At 38.4% G+C, this 27,275-nt stretch overlaps 1 protein-coding gene across 9 annotated transcripts in view; it reads left to right on the top strand.

Moving 5' to 3' along the window:
• Nucleotides 1-4,548: 4,548 nt before the first annotated feature.
• The window catches only part of DOK6 (docking protein 6), a 417,757-nt gene continuing 395,030 nt past the window's right edge, over nt 4,549-27,275 (top strand). For 7 of the 9 annotated variants that reach the window (XM_082415936.1, XM_082415934.1, XM_082415932.1 and 4 more), the window contains exon 1: nt 4,658-4,875. In XM_082415936.1, coding sequence (XP_082272062.1) covers nt 4,810-4,875 — 66 coding nt within the window. In that variant the 5' untranslated portion in view covers nt 4,658-4,809. Of the gene's footprint in view, nt 4,876-27,275 lie in introns of all 9 variants that reach the window. The other 2 variants (XM_082415939.1, XM_082415940.1) reach the window with 2 other exon arrangements.

The raw sequence follows: 27,275 nt of genomic DNA, 5'->3' as shown, positions 1-27,275 counted from the left end.
AATCTCTTTATTCTATTAGAGCACATCCAGAGCACAGCCATAAAAATTTGGTCTAAAGATACAGCCAAGGATGTGACTAAAATCATTAATTTTCTGAAATCTTAAAAAAAAAATACATATTTTTCAGTCACATCCTTGGCTGTATCTTTAGACCAAATTTTCAGAGCAGTGCCCAAGGTTAGATCTTTGTTCAGAAGCCATTTCTTAATTTTGGCACTGTTGTGGCTTGGAAAGGCTGAGAATATTAAAAAACATCAGTTCTTGGCTTCTTTTTTTTTAATGGTCCTTCCCTCAATTTATCTCTCTCATTTCTCATTTTACTAAATAGCAAGAAGAAAGGCTGCCCCACCAGCACTTTGCCTGGAAATATTCTTATCTTGATGACACAGTTTATTAGGTACATTTTCTAGTTTCTACATAGTTGCAAGAATCTGTATTGCTAAGTTTCGTCCACTACATACATAAGCAGAATGCTCCTTCCTCCAATAATATTTTTCTCAGTTTTTGTAAGATCTCACTCACAGTGTCCTCAGTCTTCAAAATTTGGCAGTGTGTGCAAGTTACTTTACGCTTTCACCAGTACTCTTCTCAAGACCACTGATGGATTCCAAAACCATTCCCAAATTTTACAGTTTTTGTTTGAGGCAGTACCCTACTTCCACATACTAAAATCTACTTTAGTTATCCATTTATGCATAACAATAACAAGTCATCCCCAAAATTAGCAGATGAAAACAAGCATGTGTTATAGCTTCTGTTACTTAGAAACAACTAGTAGCAACTTAGGTGGCTGGTTCTGAACCTGGGTCTCTCAAAGTGTCAGCCAGGGTGGAGTCTTTAAAGGCTTCACTGAGGAGAATCCATGTGTGAGGGTACTCACAGCTGTTGGAAAGCCTCAGAAGATCTACCTCCAGGCTGATATACACGGGCCTGTCCACAGGATTGCTTCATGTTGTGGCAGCTGGCTTCCCCCAGAGCGAGCAATCCAACAAAGATCACCCAAGAGAGAAGCCACAGTCTTTTATAACCTAATCTAGGAAGGACACTCCATCACGTCTGCCATTCCATTCACTAGAAGTTAGTCAAAAAATCCAAGCCAGACTCAGTAGGAGGATTACATGGGCCATCATACCAAGAGTTGGGGATCTTTGGGTCCCGGTTTAGAGACTGTGTACTATAGTGATAAAAGTGTGAATAGTATGCAATTTTTTTGGTAAGTAAAATAGAAATAGGAGAACATATGTGTCTTATATAGTCAAAAAGCAGCAATGGAAAGATAAACCCAAAACTAATAAAAATGGTTTCCTAAAAAGAGAAGTAGAAAGCAGAAGGAAGGGACAGAAATCAAAGCTGTATCTCTCAATGCAACTTGTTTGGTAGGTTTGACTCTGGAAATTTGTGAGTATTTCACATAATGAAACCTCAAAAGAAAAGAAGCAATCCTTAAATATGGAATCTGTCAACATTAATTTGAATTGGAAATATTTGTAAAAACTGAGAATTTTTCTCTTTTAAAATATATTTCTGAAAGAAAAGTGTTTCATTTCTTGACAACTGAAAGGCTTAGAATCAGTAGCAAAAATAACACCCTAGTAACCAGATTAATGGGAAATGAATTTCCCATTAAAAGGAACAAAGGTTCCTAGAAGAAATAATGGATTCCAGGTCCTGAGTTGGAAATGTACAAGATGAGCCCGGGATATCTTGTGAGTGATCACAGCAAAGCTATTAAGGTTCATGGGTTTTTTGTGATAGAAACACAAAAAATGTCCATTGAAGCAGTTCCTTTTGGTCAAGGATGGAGCAATTCAAACAGCGAAAAGAATAAGGACTGTGATGGATTGAAATACATCACATATACAAAACTCTTTGATGATATTTTAAAGGGAGCAGAGTTTCCTTTTGTGTTTGCTAGAACCCATTCAATATTTCTGAAAAATGGTTGATAAAGGTTAAGAATCAAGCATATTCCCTGCCTTTCTTACAAGGAATCTATTTCAGGGCAATCCTGTAGTGTGCAAAGGAAAGTTTTGTAAGAAAATAGCTTATAAATGCAGGAATAAAATCAAATTAGAAAATCAAAATGTTGCAATCCATAATAAAATAATGTATCTAAACGATCATCAGAGGCTGCAAAAACGATTAGGTGGAAGGTTGGAGGAGAATTTTGTAAGGTATGGATCAGGCTGACAACACTTGATTCCTCTAATCAGTGGGATAGTCAGACATTTTGTTTGCTTTGATGCGATTCAGTAGGGTATATACAGCACCTCATAAATTATTCTTGAAAACAAAAAGAAGAATGTACTCAAATGTCTAAGTCACATTACTAGTTTCGGGCTTAGGTGACTAAAATAAATTATGCCATGAGAGTACAAGCAACCAACCCAGACCTAGAAGAATTTACATGACAAATTTATATTACATAACCTAGTGTTTTCAAGAGGCAAACAAACAATATAAAAAGAGGGGGAGGGTATTTTGTCATAGATACACACACAAATTGCTATACCAGCAATATAAGAATCAAACATAAATATAGGGTAATATTTACATCATATTAGGGTATTATAAAGACCTACATAAGCATATGAACAAAGGCATAATCGTTCCATAATCTTTAAAAGCCAGAGTTACCAACCTTACCTTATCCTTGGGTATGCCTTAAGATTGTTGCTGAGACAAAATTAATCCCTGACTTCAAACAGCTTACAATCAATTTGTGGAAACCGATTATTATATAAAGGATGGTGGAAGTTAGTGGTCAGGGAAATTATTGCGGACACAAAACCTTTCTTGAAACTGTGCCTCTGAAACTGAACATCTCTGAGCCTCAGTTTCCTCATCTATTAAATAGCAAGTATCCTTGGGTTGCAAAGAGGACTGAATGGAATCATGTATATAAAGTATGTGCAAATCGAAAACAGTCTTCACATGAAGAAAAGAAATAACAGCCATGTAGTATACGAAATAGGAACAAATGCGTGGGCTAGACCACACGCTTCACGTATTTGAAGAAGGGGAATCACACCAAGTTAATAGGGAGTTTATGCAAATTTTCTGCAAGTATCAGAACTTGAACTCATTCTGAGTGGCAACCTAAGGAGTCTTGCCATGTGATTGGATATATCTGCCCCGGCACCTGGCCCTCTGCATGGCGGATATCCAAACAAATGCTTGCTACATAAATGAATGGATAGGAATAGTGTGCTGTTTAGCCAGGTTAGAGTTTCCGTTAGGTTATATGGGCTCTGGATGGAGACTCTTGCTAATCATGGGACCAAAATCACTTTTGGGGCGCCCATTTGGTAGGGTGAGGGGCATGCTACTTTATCCTTCAGGTTTTGATATTTTTCTCCCCTCAATCAAGTAGTTTCCTTTCTCTCTTACTATTGTCATGTTCCCAATAGGGCTTAAGAAATTTAAACTGAGAACATGGAAAAATACTGTTCACCAAAATAAGCAGAAATAAACACGATCTTTTGAACTCTTATCAAACATAGACTCTTTATAAAGAAGTCACTTAGAAAATTTTCAATCATTATACATTATTTTTCTTAATTAGAAACATCCGTACTAACTAGGTATTAAATATTCTTCCCTATAGCAAAAATCCATATATTGTCCCCAACGAACATTTAATACTCCCTCTTTTTTCCTTGAATCTTATAAAACGGATATCATTTTTAGATTAAAATTTATTTACAACAGAGAATAGCCTACTTCTAAATGTCACGCGTTCCTACATAAAGGGGTCAAAGTTCTTCATTGTTTTGTTTTTACGAGTGGAACATTTCCATAAATCATTTGCATCCACCGGTAACTGCTATGGTCTGCATTTCCCCTAGAAGATGAAAAGCCACGAGCCACTTTTCGTCATAGTTAACTAACACGCGGGCATAAATCACTCCAGCGCTCGCTGCTTCTTCGGGAGAGGACGTCGGAGACCGGGGCCTCGCCTGATTGCTCCAGTCTTTCCAGCAGCAGAGGGATTAGACACATGCGCACGATTGGTCTCTTTGTGTGCACCGGGAAGGGCTTGGCGTCGATTTACACTTCCTAACCTAACGGGGCAAAGACCTGGAGCGCGAGCGTACGCTCAGGAATAAAAATGCACTGTAAAACACGGCCATTGAAATAACAATTGCCTCGCTCCCGTTGGCCTTCTTCCCTGGGAGCAACCCCACCGCCCTTTCCCCGGTGTCCAGCTTGGGAGTGGAGATTAAGAGCCCGGGAATGAGGAGCCGTGGCCTCAGGAATCCCGCACCCGGGAGAGCGTGGCGGGCACAGGCAGCCGGGTGGGAGCGGGACCCCGGGCGCGGGTGGCGGGAGGAGCTCCCCGCCCGAGTCGCGAGTGATGGGGCGCGTCTTGCGAGTATCTCCCAGCCCAGCCACCCCGCGGGCCAGGGGGAGGGAGCCGGGCGGGCGAGCGAATCGGCCCGCCCCCCCCCGTTCCGCCCCTCCCCCCCGCGCCGGGGAGCCGCGATGGTGCACTCCGGCCAGCTGTGCGCCGCCGAGTGAGGCGCCAGCCCGTGGGTGCTGCCGGGGGCGGCGGCGGCGCGGAGGGGGCGCCCGCAGCGGGCGGCGGCGGGGGGCGAAGGTGAGGACCGGAACGCGGAGGGCGGGCGCTGCTCGCGGCGCCGGGCCGCGTTCCCCGTCCGCGGTCACCCTGCCACCCAGCCTGCGTCCCCGGCGGCGGGAGCTCGGGGGCACCGGGCGGCGGCTGGCGGCGGCCGGCTGGATGCGAGACCTGCGCGGACCCCGTGGCGGACGGCAGCTCTCGACTCGGGGAAGCCGAACGCGCTGGCCATGGCCTCCAACTTTAACGACATAGTCAAGCAGGGCTACGTGAAAATCCGCAGCAGGAAGCTGGGGGTGAGTCGCTCGCTAGGCTTTCTCCTTCCCCTGCGCCCGTTTGGCGCAGCTGGCGATGGGGGGCGGGGCGGGGAGAGGTGACCCACTCGGGGGCAGAGGCAAAGAAGGACCCGGCCCTCCCGCGGACGGCCCGCTTATTGCTCGGCCGGGCTGGGGGCCCGCACCTGCCTCGGGGGGCTCTGCAGACCCGGCTAAGGGCTCCGGGAGCGCCTGGGTCCCCGTCCTCATGTGCGCGGCGCTGGTTTAGACCCAGACTGAGAAGTCTTGCAGGCGAAAGGGATTGTCAGTTCCGCGATGAATGCGCCCCGGAGGGGGGTTTATATTCAGAGCAGTCCACAGTGCTCTGTTCTCAGGAGTGTGCGCCTTCGGGTACAACTGCTCTGTGTGCAGGACGTGGACACACGCTCTGGTGTGTGTGTGCGTTTAGAATCACCATTTTCCCCGCTTCCCCAGCCCATTTCGAAATTCTCTTTTGATGCCTTGCCTGCGCCCCGCGTCCCTGCCGGCGACTGCCGGCGAGTTTCGTGCTCCCTGAGCAGTTGCCCACGGGCAGGCTCCCCGGCCGTGAGTGCGCCCGGACAGGTGGACCTGCGTCCGCGTGCACGCAGGTGTGTGCTCACGGCCGCTGACACGGGGAGCGTTCGCGACAGAAAAGTTTACGGAGACCTTCTCATGTTTTTTTGAAAGATGCTCTGCCCGACTTGGGAGAAAAATAGTGTAGACCCCCGAGGGTTTAAAACTTCTCCAGTGACCGAATGAGTAGGTAAGAGGAACGCGTAGACGGCCCTAGAGGACCTGGGATGTGGATTGCAGGGAGCAGGAGAGGAGGGGCAGGCACCTGGGCCGAGAGCCGCCCAGAGCGGGCAGACGTGGGGGGACTGTCGGAGCGACGGGCAGAGGTCCCCGGGGGAGCGCGCGCCGGGGGAGTGGGCACCCGAGACCAGCCTGGGTGGGCCTGTCCAGAGCGCGAGGGAAACTCGATCTGGGGGCCAAAGTGCCCGCTTTCCGGATTCCCTGGATGTCTCTCCACCTCACTCTTCTCAAAGTTCCAGTTCTACGGAGCTCCGGAATCCTGGGGCAAAGCGGCCTTGAACTAGAACATTCCCTGCCTTCCCTGCTGAATGGATGAATTGCTCTAACTTGGAGAGGGAAAGAGAAGGAGGGAGAACTTCGTTATTCTGATAGAAAGGAAGAAAGAAAGAAAGAAAGAAAGGAAGGAAGGAAGGAAGGAAGGAAGGAAGGAAGGAAGGAAGGAAGGAAGGAAGGAAGAAAGAAAGAAAGAAAGAAAGAAAAGAAAAGAAAGAAAGAAAGAAAATAAATGCTAAACGTATCGTTAGAAAACTAGGGTAGGGTAGAGTCCCTAAAAGAGGAAGGGTCACCTCGCACCCAGAAGCCTCTTTGCGCGAGTTGGTGGACGCAGGTGTTGGGGGAGGAGGCAGGGGACAAGGCAGACTTGCCTTTTTGTGCTGCCCCCGTTGGGTTTCACGTTCGAGATGCAGACTGTACCCCAAGGACACACGGGACCCATTCTCGAACTTCAGCAGATCCCCTCCCCCCAGCCAGGGGCCTCGGTGCGCTGCTGCGCGCCCCGCGGTGCGAGGGAGGGCAGGCGCGGCGTGCAGACCCTCGGCCAGGTTTCAAGGGCCGCTCCTGGGTGGAAGAATGCGCCTCATTCTTTCCCAGGAGAGAGAAGGAAGAACCCTCGTGAAAAGCTGCAGTTGTCCGGCAGGCTGGTGGCTTCTCGCGGCCGGGACGTATTGCTCAAATCTGTCACCCTTACAGCCATCGGCCAAGACAGGAGGTGCGGAGCTAGAGCTTGGGGGCGCGGAGGGGGGGCGGTAAGAACTGTTTCAGGAACTTGACCTTTGAAGCCCTTTGCGCTCCCACGGGGTGCTTGCTCATCATTCTCTTGCGTCTTCTTGAAATCTCAATTGTGTCTGACACCTCACACGCTATAAGCTAATGGATGATTTAAGTGCCCCGGGGAGATGTGCATCTGCTTCCACAGTCACCGTGTACGTGAAAATCAGACTAAGGAACAGAACGCTGAGAACCACCCCCCGTAGCACACTGGGCCTTGGAGTCTATAGGATTCCTCCCCCATCAGAGCTTTCCAGGATTTCATACAATTAAAACTGAATTTGCATCTTAGTTATAAGATAGGATCCAGGGAAAGAGCACTGAATGTTTCTTGGGTAACTATGGCATTTACAGCCTTTGAAATGCCCTTTTAGAACACCATACACCGTTTCCCCCGTAAAGATGTGTGCAGATGTTTATTTCATTTCCAAAGCATCTCTTTCCATACCCACAGTTTAGAGTTATGCCTGTGTAAAGGACAGCCTTCACAGAAAACAATAAAAGCATGTTTACTTCAGAGTTTGGTGTTGAAACAGTTTTGCATTGTTTTAATATCAAAATATTAAACTAAATTAACCTTGACTATTTTGGAGAATATTATTTATTTTGAAAAACTTTAGCAACTTTTCTGTTCAGAATATGCTAGTATTCAGAAGGGTGAATTCCAATGACAGAACTTCACACAGATGATTCTGTGAAGCTTAATAAGTTAAATGGGTCCCGTAAGATAGTAAAACACTAAGCAAATATCGTGTGCCTTAAAAACGAAAATGTATAATCATACCCAAAATCATAGTTATAGGAATTATCTAAGCATTAGATAATAGGAATCAGTTACAGGAATTATCTAAGCATTCGTTTTCCTAGTTAATAATACATATTCATAATTTTATGGGCTCAGAACTATGAACTTTTCTAAATAAAATAATACTTAGGTTATGTTCAAAATTAAATTTCACAATAAAAATAATTCTAATTAAATATGCACAGATATTTGATTTAGTATGGGTAGAATGCATACTTTCAAGAACCACATTTTATAGTATTCTAAGGGTGAAAAAGGCCTGGATATGAGGCCAGTTGTATCAGAGATGAAAATGATGACATGAAAATATATTTTGAGATAAAACGTTTAATGTGCCCTTTACTCCTCACAAGTTAGTGCTTATTATTTTGCTGAATGAGGGCAGAAAAGCATTTCCTGCCCTCTAGGCAGTGGGGCAGCCCTTCCAGAGGTGCTTCCAGGTCAAAGTGTTTGAAAGGGCCCCTGCCTTGTGTCTTTTTGTGTCTTTTTACAGAACCTAGTGCTACCTGTTGAGGATAATTCCTTAGCCAAATAGCTGGGTGAAGTAGTAAGTGTTAAACATTTTTTTTGTTGTTTGCTTTCAAATTTGTCTTGGATCATTAATCAGTTTTTCTTCCATTTAGGAAAATAATTTTGAGAAAAAATAGAATCATCTTCCTGAATATTACTCTTGTCGTTTAAAAAATATGCCTGTTAAGTCATTATTTGTTTATTTATTTATTTTGGGCTGCGTTAGGTCTTCATTGCAGCACGCGGGCTTTTCTCTAGTTGTGGCGAGCGTGGGCTACTCTTCGCTGCGGTGCGTGGGCTTCTCATTGCGGTGGCTTCTCTTGTTGCTGAGCACGGGCTCTCGGAGCGCGGGCTTAAGTAGTTGTGGCTTGCGGGCTTCCGTAGTTGTGGCTTGCGGGCTCTAGAGCGCAGGCTCAGTAGTTGTGGCGCAGGGCTTGGTTGCTTCAAGGCATGTGGGATCTTCCCGGACCAGGAATGGAACCCATGTCTCCAGCATTGACAGGCGGATTCTTAACCACTGCATCACGAGGGAAGTCCCAGTCATTACATTTTTGAACGTATTAAATCATTAAAAGTATAATGACGACTCTTATAAAGAATCATTTCTTTAAATTCTCTATTAATTTTTCATTATATTACGTTACCATTTCTATGAATATATTGTTTTCCTTTTGCAGGATTTAAAAGCCCTTACTGTAGTTTAGTTCTTCTCACCATCTTATCTGTTGCATGATTAATATTATAATTCACAAGATACCATGGTGGCCAGTATTTTTTTTTTTTTTTAAGAAAAGAGTACTTAAAAACTCTAATAAAAATAAAACAAAGCAAATGCTTTTTGGTCAATATTGTTTGTCTCTTAGCCTTGATTATCTGTTTTTCTTCTGACCTCTAATAGGTTAAATTTAGTCCGCAAGGCATATATTGCAAAATATCCGACCTGTTCTTGGTTTGCAGATAAACTAAGAACACAATTGCTGAAACTGTTACTAACTTTATATGGGGCTTATTGACTCTATAAATGTAGCAAAAGTAAATGCAGCATTATGCAGTGACATCACCATATCATTACCATCATTGCCACCAGTGTACAAATTCCAGACTGCAAATAGTCTACAGTAATTCTGCAGTTTGACTGCTTCTAGACTCTCACATCATTGTTTTCAAGGAATTCTATTCAAATACATCATTGTGAATATTCACAGGCACGTTGTGCATAGACAAGTAGTATTTTATGTAGCTTTTTTTTCTAGTTCTTACTCAAAGTTAGGTGAGAGATTGGATTAGTATGTGTGGGTATTGAAGGAGTGTCTCAGGATAGGGTGGTATTACATATTCAACAAACGGTCAAATCATGGAGCATCTACTGTTTATCAGGTGGCATACACTGGGTGTGTGTGTGTGTGTGTGTGTGTGTGTGTGTGTGTGAGAGAGTGAGAATATTCCAGAGTCATGTCGTATTAAGTCAAGGTTGTTAACAGTGGATACCTCCTATATCACCACTGCTCATGGTACACTAGGTCAGTAATAATCACCTTTTCCCCACCTGGCTGTAAGGGAAGCAGGGAAATATAGAGCACAATTTTGGAGTATTTGATGAGCACCAACTTTATGAGCTAATCATCTATTCAGGATTTTCTCTTTTGCATAGTCCCCATTTGTTTTAACAAATTATTGTGGATTCATCTATCTCATGCCCTCTCTCTCTCCTTGATTAAAACCTTGAGACACCCCCATACCTGGTTTGATGATTATTTATCTGCTTCTCGTAAACTCTTCTGAATTTTCCTGTCCTTTTACAAATAGCTTTTATCTGATGATGGAAGAGAGTAGTTTTCATGAGAGATGTTTTTGAAAATTTATCCCTTTATAGAATCTCCCTCATTAATATAAATGGGAATTTTTGTGGGTGCATTTGCATCATTTTTGGTCCATAGAGCATTTAAAAATTTCTCTGGTCTCCCAAATCTCTAGAAACTATTTGGTGAAGAGAGATTATATCATGTATGAAATGCATTACCAATTTGCCAAGAATTAGATACAATAAATGTATTTAAGATAAGATATATAAATAACAATAATTCTGACCATTCAAAAGTTCAAAAGAACTTTCAGGATCATTACCTCAGACATGAGTTCTCAATTTAAGTATTTAAGATGTAGAAGTTGTATTGGGTGCCTTTAAACCTTTACCCATTTGTGAATATTGTATATCCTGGGCATTTTGCTTTCTGAAATGGATCCATTATATCCATGGTGATTTATCATTTACCTCTTTCTCATTAAATATGGATTTAGAATGTATAAAAATTTTAATTATTTGAGCTCTCTTTCTCTTTCAGATTTTTATTTTTGGTGACTATTATGTATAGGTTCAACATGTGTACATACCACTTATTTCTGTATCTATATATATGTCTACAAAAATCACTTGTTCTTAGAATTTTAGAGTAGAAAATGGTCTTGTGTACCTACTATTCAATCTCTCTATACTAATTTATTGGCAACCGTAGTTTGTGTATATGACATTTTAGCTATTCTAAGAAATTCTATTATCTGAATTAGTGAGACTTTTTCCTTTTTAAAACATCCCTATGTATGCATATGGGCATGCCTGAGTTTCTTTGAATTTTCAAAACTTAAAGCCAAAAGCAAAGACAATAAAAGCAAGCCTAACTGTAAAAACCAAAGCCAGACATTTTGCTGGCTTTGATATGAAATGATTATGCCCATGCAATACCTGAGGGAAGCCATTAAATCAGGGGTGAGATACAAGAGTTCACATCTCAGTTTTTGACTTGCTAGGTTTACAGATGACTGCTGTCAAGGTGAACTTTAAAAGATCGCATTCCCTCAGATAACAAAGATTTTACTCAGTACTCAGGGAAATCTTTTAAATGACGAAAATAGCGTAATCAAACAGTGGTCAACTATCTTTGTAAGTTTTACATTCCCAATTTCCTTAAAAGTATTTCAGAAGTGCTCGATAATGGTTGACATTGGGGATGAGTATAAAATAACATGAGTATAAAATAACATGACATTGGGGATGAGTATAAAATAACATGAGTATAAAATAACATATGTATTTGAAATAGGTGTCATTGTTTTGAAGTATTTTTATTCTAATGTGTTGTTCTATTTGGGTCATAATAAGCCATGTGACTACTACTGAGTAAGACTATTAAGTATTCCTATCGTTGGTCTGTTTCTGTTTCCATCCACTTCATTTTAGACACTGTAGAATTTAAAAAGCAAGCAATACAAATAAAAGAAAAGCTACCTGTATTCCCACCATCTACAGATCATCTCTAGATTTTGTAAATTTTGAAGTGCTAGTTTAAAGGAAAAAGTAATTTCTACCAATTGAGACAAACTAATTAAAATAGAGTATGCTATAGCTTCTTTGCCTTCAGTTTGTAGCTTTTGCTCCATTTTACTCATGGTATTTTCTTTATTCTTCAAGCTCTGGGTAACTTGTCCAGAGAGGCCAAGAATTCTAGGTAGAGAACATTTTCGTTAACTTGCTGCATAAATCTCCATTAGTTTTTTTTTTTTTTTAACATCTTTATTGGAGTATAATTGCTTTACAGTGGTGTCCATTAGTTTTTATTTTAAGATACAGAGCAGGATTATCTTCTGAGTAATTCATTTTTACATTATAACACTACTTCCCACTGAGAATATTGCACCTGTCAGTCAAATTGGATGGAATAAGGAATGATATTTTGTTATTAGCAGAGAACAGCAATTCATTTAATAAAGAAAACTATTTTCATGTTATTTGAAATGAATGGTGGTTATAATCTTTGAACATGTGCAAAGTGTTTTGCCTGCTATTTTACTGAATCCATTGCATAAAGCTTGGCTTAACAGTAAAATGACTTGGAGGATAAATACAGTGAAGTTTAATTTGAGACTTTTTTAAAAAATTGATTAATTAATTTATTTTTGGCTGTGTTGGGTCTTTGTTGCTGTGCTCAGGCTTCTCTTTGCGGTGGCTTCTCTTGTTGCAAAGCACGGGCTCTTGGCACGCGGGTTTCAGTAGTTGTGGCATGTGGGCTCAGTAGTTGTGGCTCATGGGCTCTAGAGCGCAGGCTCAGTAGCTCTGGTGCATGGGCTTAGTTGCTCCGTGGCATGTGGGATCTTCCCAGACCAGGGCTCGAACCCATGTCCCCTGCATTGGCAGGCGGGTTCTTAACAACTGTGCCACCAGGGAAGCCCTAATTTGAGACTGTATAATAGTAACATAATCATGTTGCATTGGGTGTACCATGCATTTTACAGCTTATAAAGAATTTTCACGTATATTTTATAATTCTCCCAGCATACTTTTGAAAGTATATTTTGTTTTTAACCCCATTTTATACATAAGCTAAAATTTAAAAGAAGTAAAATGAATCAGCCAGGGCTACAGAGATACAGATTGGGTTTGTATGTGTGAGTGTGTATACTCAAATCTAGGTTTTATAACTTCAAGTTCAGTGTTATATCTACTATGAACAGTTTCCACTTTGCAAAATATGTAGACAGGTAGTAACAGCTATGTGTACTATTCGAAGTAAATGTGTTTTCTTTAATTGGTAGCATAGTGTAAAGCAAATATTATCATTCACTTAGCCTTAAGCTATCTATATTGCATATAAAAGTGTGCTGGCAGGTGGGAGGTGATGGAAATGGGTGAAGGAGGTCAAAAGTACAAACTTTCAGTTATTAGATAAATAAGTTCTGAGGATGTAATATATACAATGGTGACTATAGTTAGCAATACTGTATTGTATATTTGAAAGTTGCTAAAAGAGTAGATCTTAAAAGTTCTTATCACAAGAAAAAAATTGCAACTGTGTGAGGTTATGGATGTTAACTAAACTTGTTGTGTTGATCAGTTCACAATATATACATATCAAATCATTATGTTGTATACCTTAAACTTATACAAAGTTATATGTCAATTATATCTCAATAAAGCTGGAAAAAAAGAGCTATGTAATGAAAGAATGTTTGCCACAGTAAGGAGGTTCTATACAGATGCTTCTCCAGGCCACTTGAATGGCCTTGATTTCATTTTCATTGTACCATCTAAAACCCAGCTAATCTCTTCTTTTACGAAAGGAAAACAGGCTTCAAAAACTGACAGTGTCCTGGTAGAATTTAAAATATTTTAAAAATATTTAAATCTATTTATTTTACCATTATCTTTATTTATGAAAAACCATCTTTTATTTAAGGTTGTCATATAAAAGCTTATGTTTGAATGAACTTACTGAAAACTGAGTTTATTTAAAGAAAAAGACAACTAAAAAATGATAAACATTTACTGGGATCTGGCAAATCAAAAGGTGACATAGTTATGCAGCAAAAAGTGTGATTGTGTTACTCTGTTGCCTTAATATCAGGCAGCACTGAAGTATACCGTGAACTCTGAGAGGCTGGGGTGGGTTGTGTGTTTATTTGTGTGGCTTGCTACTTTTAAGTGGCAGGAATTGAAATAGATATACTGAAATGATGTTCCTTTTTTTTTCCCTTAGTTTCCTTATTTTTTTAAATTGGCTATATGCCTTTGTCACCTACATTTGTAAACTTTTATGTAAGATGTATTGCATGTGTAAACGTATAGTTATTTTTCTCATGATTTCTTTGTAAATATGAAATTACTTTTTCTGACCATTCACTATCCTTTTAAATATGCATGTATGTGTGTGTGTGTATGCGTGTGTACATATGTACACATACATAGATACATGCATATATATAATGTGATATATATGTTATATATTAAATAGAATATGTACATATCTCCAAATGGTCTGTTAGTCCTCATTCACGCTGAATTGTTATCCTTCCTGACTGTGTAACAGCACCTAGCCCAACTCCAGGAGAAGAAAATGTTCACAAAATGTCTTAGCATACTTTTTAAAATATAAATTGTTACATGTTCACATTATACTTTATTTGGAAAAGATATTTGATATTAGTCTAAAATTGAAATTTAGTGTATCTTTCAAAAACTATAACTTTTAAAGGGTGGCAACCAGTAAGAGAAAATTCTGTATTTATCTCTGTCTACATAACTCTAGTGAGACTTCTCACATACTATTCAAGAAAAAGAACAAAAACATACTTTTGACATATTTGAACTTGCTTAGAAAACTATGCCTTTTCATTTAACTTACTAGGGAAAAGGAATACATCTCTCTGAGTGCTTTAAGGACCCTTGAGGCTGTGCTGTAGAAAGGACCCATGTCATTTTACTGATGCTTTTATAGACTTCATTACACCTGGGAATCTTTAAGTATTAGCTATGTAATTCTTCTAAATAAAAGTACATCCAGTGCCAAATCATGATGTTTAGCTATAAGGTACCAAATTTATGTATAAGTCTGAAATGTACTCTTCTATACATTTAAAACATAACAACTATTTAAACCTCCAAAGGCTACTTAACACTCATACTGTTGCATCCTGATATTTTGCATAATTCTCTACATTACTTAGCCCTCTATTAAAAAATGATTCTCAATATTTGTGAGGGACTGCACATTGGAGTCCGTGGGATGGGTGTGGAACGTTGAGGTAAAGGGCAAGAATAAAGGAGCTTGCTCTGTCCTGAGAATCCAGGAAGTCACTGATGTGTTTACAGGAAAGGTTAAATGTTCATTCTCAATTCAGCAACATCCCTGAATCTTGGGTGTGTAGAAAGGATTGTAGTCAAGTAGGACTTTTGCCAAGGAGACCAAATAGGAGTGGGTTTTAGTATCCAGAAAAGGCACTGGTAATTCTAGTGGCTAGCTCTGATTAAGAATCACCGATGTAGAAGTATTTTTTTCCAGCACTGAGAAGAAACAATCCTTCAACCTATTATTGTTTGCATTGAGAAGTCAGCTGTCAGTCATACTGCTACCTTTTGAAAAGGATTAGTCTTTTTTTCCTCAGGCTGCTTGTAACTTTCTCTTTTCCTGGTTTTCAGGAGTTTTGCTATCATATGTGGAGGTGTAGTTTTTATTCTGTTCATTATTTTGGGGTCTATAGTGCTTCTTAATTCCATAGCTTGATATCTTCCTGCAGTTCTGAAAAATTATCCACCATTACTCTTTCACATATCAGTTCTGTCCATTTTTTCTCTTCTTCCTTACTCATATGTTAGATCATTTGTACCATACGTCTGTGCCTTTATACCTTTTCTTTTCCCTATTTTTGTGTCTTGAAGATTCAGGATGGATGTTTTCTACTGACATTTCTTCCAGGTCACTAATTTTCTGTTCAGCTGTGAATAATCTACTGTTAAACCTATTCATTATTATCAATTTAAGTAATTTTTTCAGGTCTAGGATTTTCATTTCATTCTAATTTTTAGAATTTCCTATTAAAAATTCTCAGTTTTTATTCTTGGTAGTCTTCAATGCCTTCAGATAGATGATTTTTTGTATTTGTCCAGCATTTCTTATCAACAGCATGAAGGCTGGCCTAAATTACCTGGTCCACCATTAACAGGAATGGAGCAGTCCCAGCTGGCTGAGTTTTATAGTGATTTCTTTGTGAGAGCTACAGGCCATGTGGTCCTCTGGAACTCCACTGAGAGCCAAGAGAGTTGGCTGTAGCTCTTCTCTGGTAGTGAGACCCTCTCCCTGTGGTAATTTTGTCTTGAAATATTTTCAACAGGTTATTTACCTCCACATTAGAACTAGGGTTTGTGATAGTGAAGTTGAAGAAAAATGAAGATATTTAAGTGATAGGACTAACTACAACTTTGCAGGTAGTGTACGTGGGTCTAACCTGCCCCTGTATAAAAATGGAGGGAAAACAAGGCAAGGATTCTAAGCCTGCTCTAGGGTTTGACTTAACGAACAAGGCCAAATAGTTCTGCCTCTTAAAGCAGTGGTTCTTAGCCCTGGATACACATTGCAATCACAGGAGAGGGGTTTTGAGTTTGTTACTTTGTTTTAGTATTTACTAAATGCAATGACAAGATCGGCTTATTTAGTTGATCTCTGGGCAGTATAATTGTTTTTGTTTGTTTGGATTTGTTTGGTTTGGTTTTAATCTACCCAGGTGATTCTAGAATAAGTGAAGTACTTTTCACCAGAAAAAATTTCAAAGCAAGCTGTTTATCACTATATATTACCGTAGAACCCTACTGAACTAGGATAAATAGTTTATAATGTACCTCAAGAAATAGCTAAACCAGTTAACAATACAGTTCAGACATTCATCATTTATTTTTTTCACCCAGCATTTGAATCTTCTTCCAACTATTTGGAGAATAACCCCACATTATGGATGTTGAGGATAGCAAATAATGGCTCACATTGTAGAAGATAAAATACCAAAAATATTATTTTCTCATCTTCCTTGCTACTAGGGTATGAGAAATGAGCTAGTATTGCCAAATTACATGTCTAGACATTGAGTTATTGATGAAAGAGGCAACCCAGTGGAGAAGTCTTCACAGGGCACGCAGAATAGTCCTTTCTCTTGGATTAATTTATTGATACAAAAGTAGAAGCAATGCAAACTGTCCAAAAGCAATAGCGTCATAAAGAAACTTTAAAAATTTAATGGGTCACTTATGGTTGCTTAGTCTTGAACCTGGTTCTCCAGCCTCTATTCCTGATTTGAGGTAATGAAAAATTGAATAAACGTTTTTCCATCTAAGTCAGCCATTGTCAGCTTTGATTACAACTAATAGCAACTAATACATCTGACGTATAAAATGGTATTATTGGGAGTGATGCAATTAAATTTTAAAATAAACTAAAATCCTATGTATACTAAATATATACTAAAATAACTAATTTTTAGAGTAATGGCTATTAAGCAATTGTCCTTAACAATATGTAGACACTAGAATTCATTTTCTGTTGTAGTCACTCCTAGTATGGACGTATAGAGCATAGTTAGTGAATTACTCTGTTCACCCATGGAGAAGTTTAGGAGCTTTAATGGAAGTATACATTCAGACCATATATAATTATAAAAAAGTTTGTTCTAGAAGAGGAACCCACACAAATGTACGCAACACATTTTTGACAAAGGTGCAGAAACAATTCAGTGAAGAAAGGATATCTTTCAAATAAATGTTCTGGGAGCAATTGGACATCCAAAGGCAAAATGAGTGAATCTCAAAATAAACCTCATACCTTATAGCTCAAAATAGATTATCGATTTAAATGTTAAAAGTAAAACTATAAAATTTCTAACAAAAGGTAAAAGAAAATCTTTGGGAACTAAGACTAGGCAAAGAGTTCTTAGACTTGACATCAAAAGTATGATCCTTAAAAGGAAAACTTGATAAATTAACTTTATAAAAATGAAAAACTTTTGCTTTGTGAAAGAGCCTGTGAAGAGGATTTAAAGAAAGCTATGAGGGGGGGAGATTATTTACAAAGTACATGTCTCTAACAGAGAACTAGAATAAAAAACTCTTAAAACACTGCAGTTAAATTTAAAAAAACAATAATCCAGTTAGAAAATGGGCAAAAAACATGAACTGATCCTTCACAAAAGTTGATGTGCAGATGGAAAATAAGCACATGAACAGATGTTCAACATTCTTAGCCACTAGTGAGATGCAAATTAAAACCACCATGAGTTATCAGTAGACACCTATTGGAAAGGCTGAAATGAAAACCTGTGACAACAGCAAATACTGGCAAGAGGCAGAAAACCTGGATCACTCATATGTTGCTGTTGGGAATGTGACATGGTTCAGACACTCGTGAAAACAATGTGGCAGCTTCTTAATTAAACTAATTATGCAATGGCCATACGATCATCAGCGGTACCATCCATTGGACATCTATCCCAGAGTAATGAAAACTTTTGTTCACAGGCAAACCATACACAAATGTTTGTAGCAGATTTATTTGAAATATCCCCAAACTGAAAACAAGCCAGATGTCCATCATTGGGTGAGTGGTTAAACTGTAGGTCATCCACATCATGTAATACTACTCAGCAATAAAAAGGATTAAACCACTGATACCCCCCAAAGATGAATCTTGAGAGAATTATGTTGAGTGAGTGAAAAAAAAATCCCAAAACGTTATAAACTGTGTGATTTCATTTATATAACATTCTTGAGCTACAAAATTATAGAAGCGAAGAATAGATTTGTAGTAGCCAGAGGTTATAGACAGGGGAGAGCAAGTGGAGTTTGTGTGTGGATAGGGTGATAAAAAGGACAATGTGAGGGATCTTTGTGGTGATGGGGATATTTTGTATCTTGACCGTATTAATTGACATCCTGGTTGTAATGGTGGACTATATAAGATGTTCCCGTAGGGAAAATTGAGTAAAGAGAATGCAGGGTCACTCTGTATTATTTTTCATAACTGCATGTGGAACTACAATTATCTCAAAAATGTTTAATTAAAAAATGTAAGCGGGGCATCAAAATGTAGCCCCATTTTACAAATGAGATACCTCCGAGCCTCACTTTTCTTATTTGTAAAATGAGGATAAGGATACCAACCTCATTGTACCTTGTTAACATTAAATAGCTGTATTTTACAAGATCTGAAACAGACCTTGGTCTATGATGCTCAGAGCCCTTGACAGAGCTACTGAAAATGTATCCCTTTGAAAAGGAATATGCATCTTTGAAGCCCTTTTGAATTGGGGTCCCATAAGCAAAGAAAGCCTGATATGAGTAATGCTTCAGTGACCATGGGAGTGTAGATAACTCTACTACAATCCTGATTTTAATTTCTTTGAATATGTACCCAGAAGTGAAACTGCTGGATCCTATGTAGTTCTGTGTTTAATTTCTTGAGGAACCTCCATACTGTTTTCCATAGTGGCTGCACTGACTTCCCTGCCCACCAAAGTGCACTGGGTTCCCTTTTTTCCACATCTTTGCCAACACTTGTTATCTCTTACCTTTCTGATGTTAGCCATTCGAACAGGTGTGAGGTGATGTCTCACTGGGGCTTTGATTTGCATTTCCCTGATGATTAGTGATATTGAGCACCTTTTCCTGTACCTGTTGGCCATCTGTACGTCTTCTTTGGAAAATATCTATTTAAGTCCTCTGCCCATTTCTAAGAGTGTTGTTGGTTTTTTTGCTGTTGAGGTGTATAAATTGTTTAAATATTTTGGTTATTAACTCCTTATCGGATACATGATTGGCAAATATTTTCTCCCATTTTATAGGTTGCCTTTTTATTTTGTGGATGGTTTCTTTTGCTGTGCAGAAGTTTTTTTAGTTTGAAAATATAAATGTTGATTATTTTGCAGTTGCACATTAGTGTTCTCTGTGAAATGAGGTTTATTTTATATCAGCTACAGTTGCCCACAGGACACCTTAATTACTAGGAGCCAAGCGGCTTGAACACTCCATTGACTCTGGAAACAAACAGCAGTGCAAACTTCTCTACCTTTGCTTTTGAGCTCAAAGTGAGCCACTTGTCCAAATTTTAGAAAATGTCATTACTGAGAAGAAGATAAAGTTCAGCAGCATTTCAATGAAATTTCATTTTGTATCTCCAGTAAGAGATCACTTGGCTACATTCCCATCCAAAAAGTGCCCTTAGCTGTTTTGATTCTCAAGGTGATACCTAGTTGCAGCTCCTCTTTAAATGATAATAAAACTGCCCAGGATACAAAATAAATAAGTCCCAAATAAAGCATCTAGGAGGAGGTTTCAGTTATTATGCCCTCTGATGACAGGATAATTTCAGTACCTGGACAGAAAGTGAAGGGGGAACCGAAAAATTGCTTTTAAAAAAATAGCTTAACACCTGAGGCATTTGGGTATCTGACTCATTTAGGATTCAGAATCAGTGGTGAAGGAAATAATCGTTTTGTTATGCAATTAGAATCTGTAACATATTTGGTACGTTTTTCAATTAAAAATATCAAGACTATGTTAATATATATTAACATTAAGGGTATATTAATATGAAATATTAAATATTAATTAAGGGTATATTAATATGAAATATATCAAGATGAAGCAGTAAAAAGAAGGAAAAGAAAAATTAACGTCAATACCTGCAAGTCTAGTATGTACTATGTACAGGGGGCACAGAGATGGCTAAGAACCAATGTCAGACTAGCTTAGCCTGGCACAAAAGCGGGCAGTCAATAAATCTTTGCTAAGTTGTTCAATAAGTTTATATTCAGCACTGCACTATCAGGGTTTTGATTGACACATAGAGGAGTATTGGCACTGCTGTCCTGGAGGCACTTTGTAATTTCCCCCTTCGTCATTAGCTTTAGCATTATCAATTGAATTACAATACAAAGGCTGTAATAGGTGATATATCAGCTAGAAAATATTCAATTTATAATATTTTTTAACTTCACCTAAAGACACTTTCTGAAAATTCTTTGAGAAAGCACTAAAATTTAGCTTCCCTAAGAACACACCATGCAACAACAGAAACCCCCAAAGTGCATTTGTTTTGTATAAGTTTTGTTTAAAGGCTACCTAAATTTTTTTAAATTAATTTTTATTGGCGAATGGTTGCTTTATAATGTTGTGGTATATGCCAGTGTACAACAAAATGAATCAGCCATACACATACAGATCTCCCCTCCCTCTCGGACTTCCCTCCCATTTAGGTTACCGCAGTGCATTAGGTAGAGTTCTCTGTGCTATACGGTATGTTCCCAACAGTTGTCTATTTTATACATAGTATCAATAATGTGTATGTGTCAATCCCAGTCTCCCAATTCCAGCCACCCCACCTCTTTCCCCCTTGGTATCCATACATTTGTTCTCCACGTCTGTGTCTTATTTCTGTAAAGGCTACCTAAATTAAAAAAAAAAAAAAAATTAAGTTCTATAACATTAGATCTATTTCTTATATTGTGTTGTATTTGTTTCAGTTGCTATTTTGACTTTTCTTTATGTATATATTTATTTTTAATATTGGTTGTGAAAGTTCAAGTAGTATATGAATTAGAACTGTATAATAACTGTTTTTGGGCAAGAGGAATTTCCATTAAGAGTCAACTTGTATTTTTATAGTATTTTACAATTTAAAACATGCTTTTACATATAGTTCCCCTTTAAAATAACACATTCTTCAGTGGGTAGGTCAGATATTGTCTTTATTTTATAGAGGAAGACTGATTTTAAGGGAGGTAAGATAACACTGAGTCTGAAGGCTTCATTCTTTTACACTCATTTCTAGTTTCTACTCAGAATACCTGTGCTAACTACTGCACACATTTTGATGACAATGCATTTCACTCTTACCCCAGTAGAGGCTGCCCTCTGATATGGCATCCGTGACTAGGACATGGTATACTTTTTCTTAATAACCTATTTTATGTAGGTTTCCTCCCAATATAGATTGGAGCCATTTAATATCTCTGTTGTAGTGCTTTGTCTCTGCTGTGTCTCAATTCTTAATCTCAAAGATAATGTCACCAGTGGGTCCTCAGAGCTCTTTAACACTTTCCCTGTGCTGCGTGTAATCTGCCAGCCTTGAAACCTAGGTCCATGCATCGCTTTAAATGTGTTTGAGAATTATGAAATTTTCCCACTTGTCTTTATTTTTAAACACGAAAACCATTACAAAAATAGTCCTATATGCAAAACTATAATTCTGAACTGGGTCTTCCGTCTCATTAATGTTGACTTTTAGGATATGTGGTTTTATGACTTTGATGGAGCTGATTGCTCTCCCTCTTCTAGCAATGACTACATTCTTTTTGTCTCTGAAACGACTCTCCACAAACCTCTGCTTCAGGAAAACTCAGTATTTCAGATTATTCACACGATTTAAGCCTCAACTCAAGAGTTCCAAGCTTCAAGCATTAGCACAGTATAGTGGGGAGGAAAAGCTCTGGAAAGAAAGACCTTCAGTTGAGTCCGTTGACTTTCCAACTCTGTACTTCATCTGTAAATTGAGCGTCAGATGCCAAAAGGCTATTCCATAGGGTTACTGTAAGCTGTAAATAAGATAAAACATTCAAAGTGCAGGCACATGGTAGACGCACGACTTTTACCTATTGACAGTGGTATTTCTAAACAACAAACACTGACTTGACTTGCCACAGTGAAGCAGTATCATCATTTTGGAGTTTTTTATATATTTCACCCCTTTGGAACAGTACCTCTTTCTTTGCTTTAGGCAACACGCTTCACTGGGTTTTATGTTTGACGCAAAGTGGGAACATGGCAGGATTTTAATCCAGAGCAATTACTTGATTAAAGGTGTTTTAGACATTTTAGTCTGGCAAAATGATGTGCATGGATTGATGTGAGTGAAGGCATGGTAACCAGAGTGAAGGTCGCTAGGGTGATCGCGCCTTGGCCACACCTGCATTGGGGCTGCCATGCTTCCTCACCTGGAGTGCTGGGCCTCCTGGGCTTTGCTTGACTAGCTCTTCTCTGTCATTTGATTTTTTTTTTCGACTGTCACTTCGTTTCAGCTAATAGAAGCACATAGTATAACCTAAGAAGCCCTCCACTTCTGGGCCTTCCATTATATACACCTTACCAATTTCCAGCCCTAAATGCACATGCTCTGTTTCTAATACCTGGTGTCACGTCTGTGTGGAAGGCGAGGAATCCCTGCATTTGTGCCTCCTTCTGCCTTTTCAGCTGCATCTTTCACTGGCTTCCCCTCCTCCTCCTGCCCTCCCAGTGCCCACCACTGCAAGACTTCTCTCGATGGTCTGTTTCTTAAACTCTTACCTCTTTTTCTTAGAATCCTTATTCAGTCCTGAGCCCTACAGTTTTATTACTACTTCTCAAAAGATTTATCTAAAGTAGATATTTTAAACTTTAATCTCACTTCCAATCTCCAGATTGGCATGGCCAAGTTTTTATGAAAGCTTTCCTTCTTAATACCCATAGTACACCCCAATGCAATGAGTCTAAATAGAGCATACTATTTTTTCTTCCCAAACCAGCCACTTAGTACATATAAACATATATAAGTAGATATTTCTATTAACACTACCAGTCATTTCAAAATGACTAACTATCAGATCTTAGAGACGATACTGGCTCTTCCCTTTCTCTGATTCACTGCAGACAACCAAATGCCGTATCTTATTGGTGCTGCCTGCAAATGTCTTTGTCCTCTGTGGTCTCTTTCCAGTTGAAATTCTGCTTCTATAACTTCAGGCTCAAATGTTGGTGAGATTTTCCAACAGTTCTTTTTACTGCCAGCTCGATTACCCTTGTACTTCTGCCAGATTAATTTTCCTAAATTTCAGTTTGAAACATATAATTCCCCCTCTTAAACTTTCCCATGGTTTCTCATTACCTAGAGTAATAATTAAACTAAAACTTGTAATTCAAAGCTATCAACAATATCTACCATTGTTTCATTTAGGTTTTTTAAAATTACATAATATTTCAAACATACTGGAAATTATATAGAATCGTATTACAAACTGCCACATACAGACTACCATATTTTACCACTCGTATCACAGTAACACACTGAACAACTGTACTCAATATTTATCTATGTTACTACATAGATCCAGTTTGTTCATTTCAGTGGTTGTATTGTCCTGTATTACGTAAATAAACTATACTTCTTCTGTTAATGGACATCAATGAGGTTTTTCTATTTTTGTTATTATAAACTATACTTCAACAAATACACTTATATAATTCGCTTGATCCTGTGTATCCAAGTTTCTCCAAGGTACGTGGTTAGAAGTAGAATTGTAGTTTTTAAAATATGTGCAATTTCACTTTACTAGATGTTTTCAGATTGCTCACAATTAATTGTTCCAGTTGTTCCAATGAAATGGGAGAACTTGTATCACATCCTTAGAAGCAATTGATATTGCCATATTTCTTTAAGTTATGAAACATTTCAAGCAGAGAACATAAAACTGTCTTAAAAAATAACATTTTGCTATATTTACTTCACTTTTTTAAAACAGAAATAAGATGGGTAAAGTTGAAGCCCCAACACAGTAACTTCAGAAGTAAACTTACGTTTATAATTCTATGCATAGTTTTTCTACATTTATTATATTTTTATATTTATTTTAGTAATAGTGCTGTTGCTTTGCATAGTTTCAGCTTTATATAACTGGAATCATACACTTTGTAACTTCCTGAAACATACTTGACTTTGCTCAAGATTACGTTTTTTGAGATTTGATCATTTTGATGGAGTTCCTGTTTATTCACTTTATTCTGTACACTATTCCTTGGTATAAGTATAACTAGGAAATACAAACTGTTCCACAGTTTGTATTTCCTAGTACAATGTGCAGGAGTTTTTTGTTTGTTTTTAGGTTATATGCTTAGAGGTGGATTTTCTGGGCTTATGTTGGCACAAACTAGATATTGCCAAATTGTTTCCCAGATGGTATAGCCAAGTGCACTCTCCCCTGAATTTAAGTCCCTTTTACTCTGCTTCCTCACCAACATCTTATATTTTCAGATGAGACTTTTTCCTCCCTTGGGTAAATGGGTGTGTGAAAGTTACATTTCTCTACAGTTTTAACACGTTTTCATATGTTTGTTGATCAATGGATTTTCCTGGGTTATAAATTCTCTCTTCAGTTCCACTGCCTATTTTTCTATGTGATATTTTTTCTTAATGGTTCATAGGGGTTCTCTCTGTATTCTGAACACTATTCCTATGCAGTTAATAAACTATACAATTATCTTCTTTCACGTCATGGTTTGCCTTTAAATTTGCTTATAGTCTCCTGTGTCTTACTGATACTTTAAATTTTAATGAAATCAAATTTATTTTCTTTATGGCTTATACTTTTCGTGTCTTATTTAAGAAGTTACTCCACACGGTAATATAAAACTGCTATTTTTCTGTTTTAGTCGGTTGCTTTCATGCATTTATTTATACACTTAGATCTTTAATCAACCTGTAATTAATCCTCATTTTAGGATTTACATTTGTAATCTATTTGTTTCCATATGGAGAGCCAATTTTTTCACCTTCATTTATTAAGTATTCTTATCCATGAGCTTGTGAAACATCCAATTTTTCATGTTTTCATATATTTCCAACATTTTGTTGTATTTACTCTTAATGTACTTTAACGTTTTTATTGTCATTTTGAATGAAATCTTTTTTTTTTTTTTTTAGGAATTCCTTTATTTTTATTATTTATTTATTTATTTTTGGCTGTGTTGGGTCTTCGTTTCTGTGTGAGGGCTTTCTCTAGTTGCGGCAAGCGGGGGCCACTCTTCATCGCGGTGCACTGGCCTCTCATTATCACGGCCTCTCTTGTTGTGGAGCACAGGCTCCAGACAGGCAGGCTCAATAGTTGTGGCTCACGGGCCTAGTTGCTCCGCGGCATGTGGGATCTTCCCAGACCAGGGCTCGAACACGTGTCTCCTGCATTGGCAGGCAGATTCTCAACCACTGCGCCACCAGGGAAGCCCTGAATGAAATCTTTTTAAATTAGATTTTCTAATTGGTTGATACTGATTTATAGGAAAGCTATTCTTTTTGCATAACTTGTATCTAACTGAATATTGAATATATTGAGGTCTTGCTCTGTGCAGACACTGTGTAGGTGCTCAGGACACATCAAAGCAAAGAACCTTGCCTTCAAGGAGCACATCTCATAAGGGGTTCAAAAAATTAAACACACAGTTGCCATGCAGAGTTATACGTGCTTTTTGCAAGGGAAGATGGTGAGAAAAGTAGGAGGGGACTTTGCCATTGAGAACCAAGAAGGCACCAGAATGGAGGTGACTGAGTTTGTTCTGATGGATGAGGCAGGCTCATTAAGTGGGTGTGGAGGAAGGATTGGGTGATGGGGAACCTGGGCAGGGCAAAGGTCATGGAATATCTGCGTTTGTGAACCATAAGTACCCCAGAACCGCTTGTGTGTAAAGTGTGCCAGAGTAGAGTCAGATTTTAGAAGACATTTAAAGTTATAGGAAGTTACAACCCTGATATGTATTCATTGGGTTTTTAGAAGAGGAGTTTTAAGCAGGGGAGTAATACAGTAATATTTGTGCATTTGAGGTGTGGGTTGGCATGGTCAAGATTGGAAGTGGGGATGCTATATAGAAATTAAGCCAAAAAATGCAAGAAAGAGCCAGTATAGGCAGCAAAAATAGAGAAGGGCATTGCTGTCATGGTGCCTTTTGTGTATTGTAAAATGGGTGAATTTTCCCACTTCCGGCCTCTTGATTGTAGATACTTACTGTATATAATATGATATATAGTTTTTGTTCTGCTCTCACTATCATGGCTTGTCACAGTGCTACCTGTCTTTAAGACTATTTAAAAAGTCACCTCATTTACAAAGCTCTTCCCATAATTTCTAAGCAATACGTGGTTTTCCCCCTCCCTTTTTCAATTATTTAAAGTGCTTTGCTTGTACCTTTTATGTACCTTTTTCCTGCTTTTCACTTTATTTGTTCATGAAATTAATTTTTCAGTTATCTCACAATCACATTTATTTTGTAAGGTCTTTAAAATGTAAGAAAATTTGAATTTATTTTACAATATTTTATTTTATTCATGAATCATCATTAATGCAATTTCTTATTTTTAAACAAGAATTTTTTAAAAATGCAGTTCTTCAAGCAATCTCTAATCAGATACAAAGTGATTCTGATTTAAAAAGTTGAAAAACTGTTTCCGTATTAAAATGAAAGAAATCACATAAACTATTAAAGTCAAGGGCGATAGACAATCAGAAAATTAAGTTAAACTGTTAAACATATACTTAATTTTCTGATTGTGTCCCCCTTGATTTTATCTCTCTGTCTGTATACTAAGGCATTGGGCAAGACTATCTTTAAGATCATTTTAGCTTTAGCATACCATAGCTAGATACATATATTTATCTTTTTTTATTTTTGGAGAAATTCTTCCCTGACCTACTATCATTAAGATATTCTCGTACATTTTATTCTAACTGTTCCAAATTTTAATTTTCATATGTAGGTTTTTCAGTTCACCTGAAATAATTCTTGGTGAGTGTGAGATAATGATCAGATTTATGTTTCTAAAAGTTTAGCCAATTTTCTCATCACTATTTGTTAAATAGTCTGTCCTTTTCCATTCAGGTTCAATGCTACTTTTTTCATAGATCAAGTTTCTATATACGTGTGGGTTGTATCTGGGCTCTCTATTCTGTCCCATTGTATATTTGTGTGCAATGAGCCTAGAAAGCCCTCTTCACCTCCAACTACTTTACACTTCCTTCCCAAAGTTGTCTAGGATCTTTTAATCCTTTTTTGTCATTTGCATTTTGGGATCTGTTATTAAGTTGCATCAAAAACTTCGCTGAGAATTTAATTCATATTTCA

This window comes from Balaenoptera physalus, assembly GCF_965194825.1.
Source record: "Balaenoptera physalus genome assembly, chromosome: 12".
Lineage (NCBI taxonomy): Eukaryota > Metazoa > Chordata > Mammalia > Artiodactyla > Balaenopteridae > Balaenoptera > Balaenoptera physalus.
Note: the sequence above shows the minus strand (reverse complement) of the source record. Positions and strands in the feature narration are given on the sequence as shown.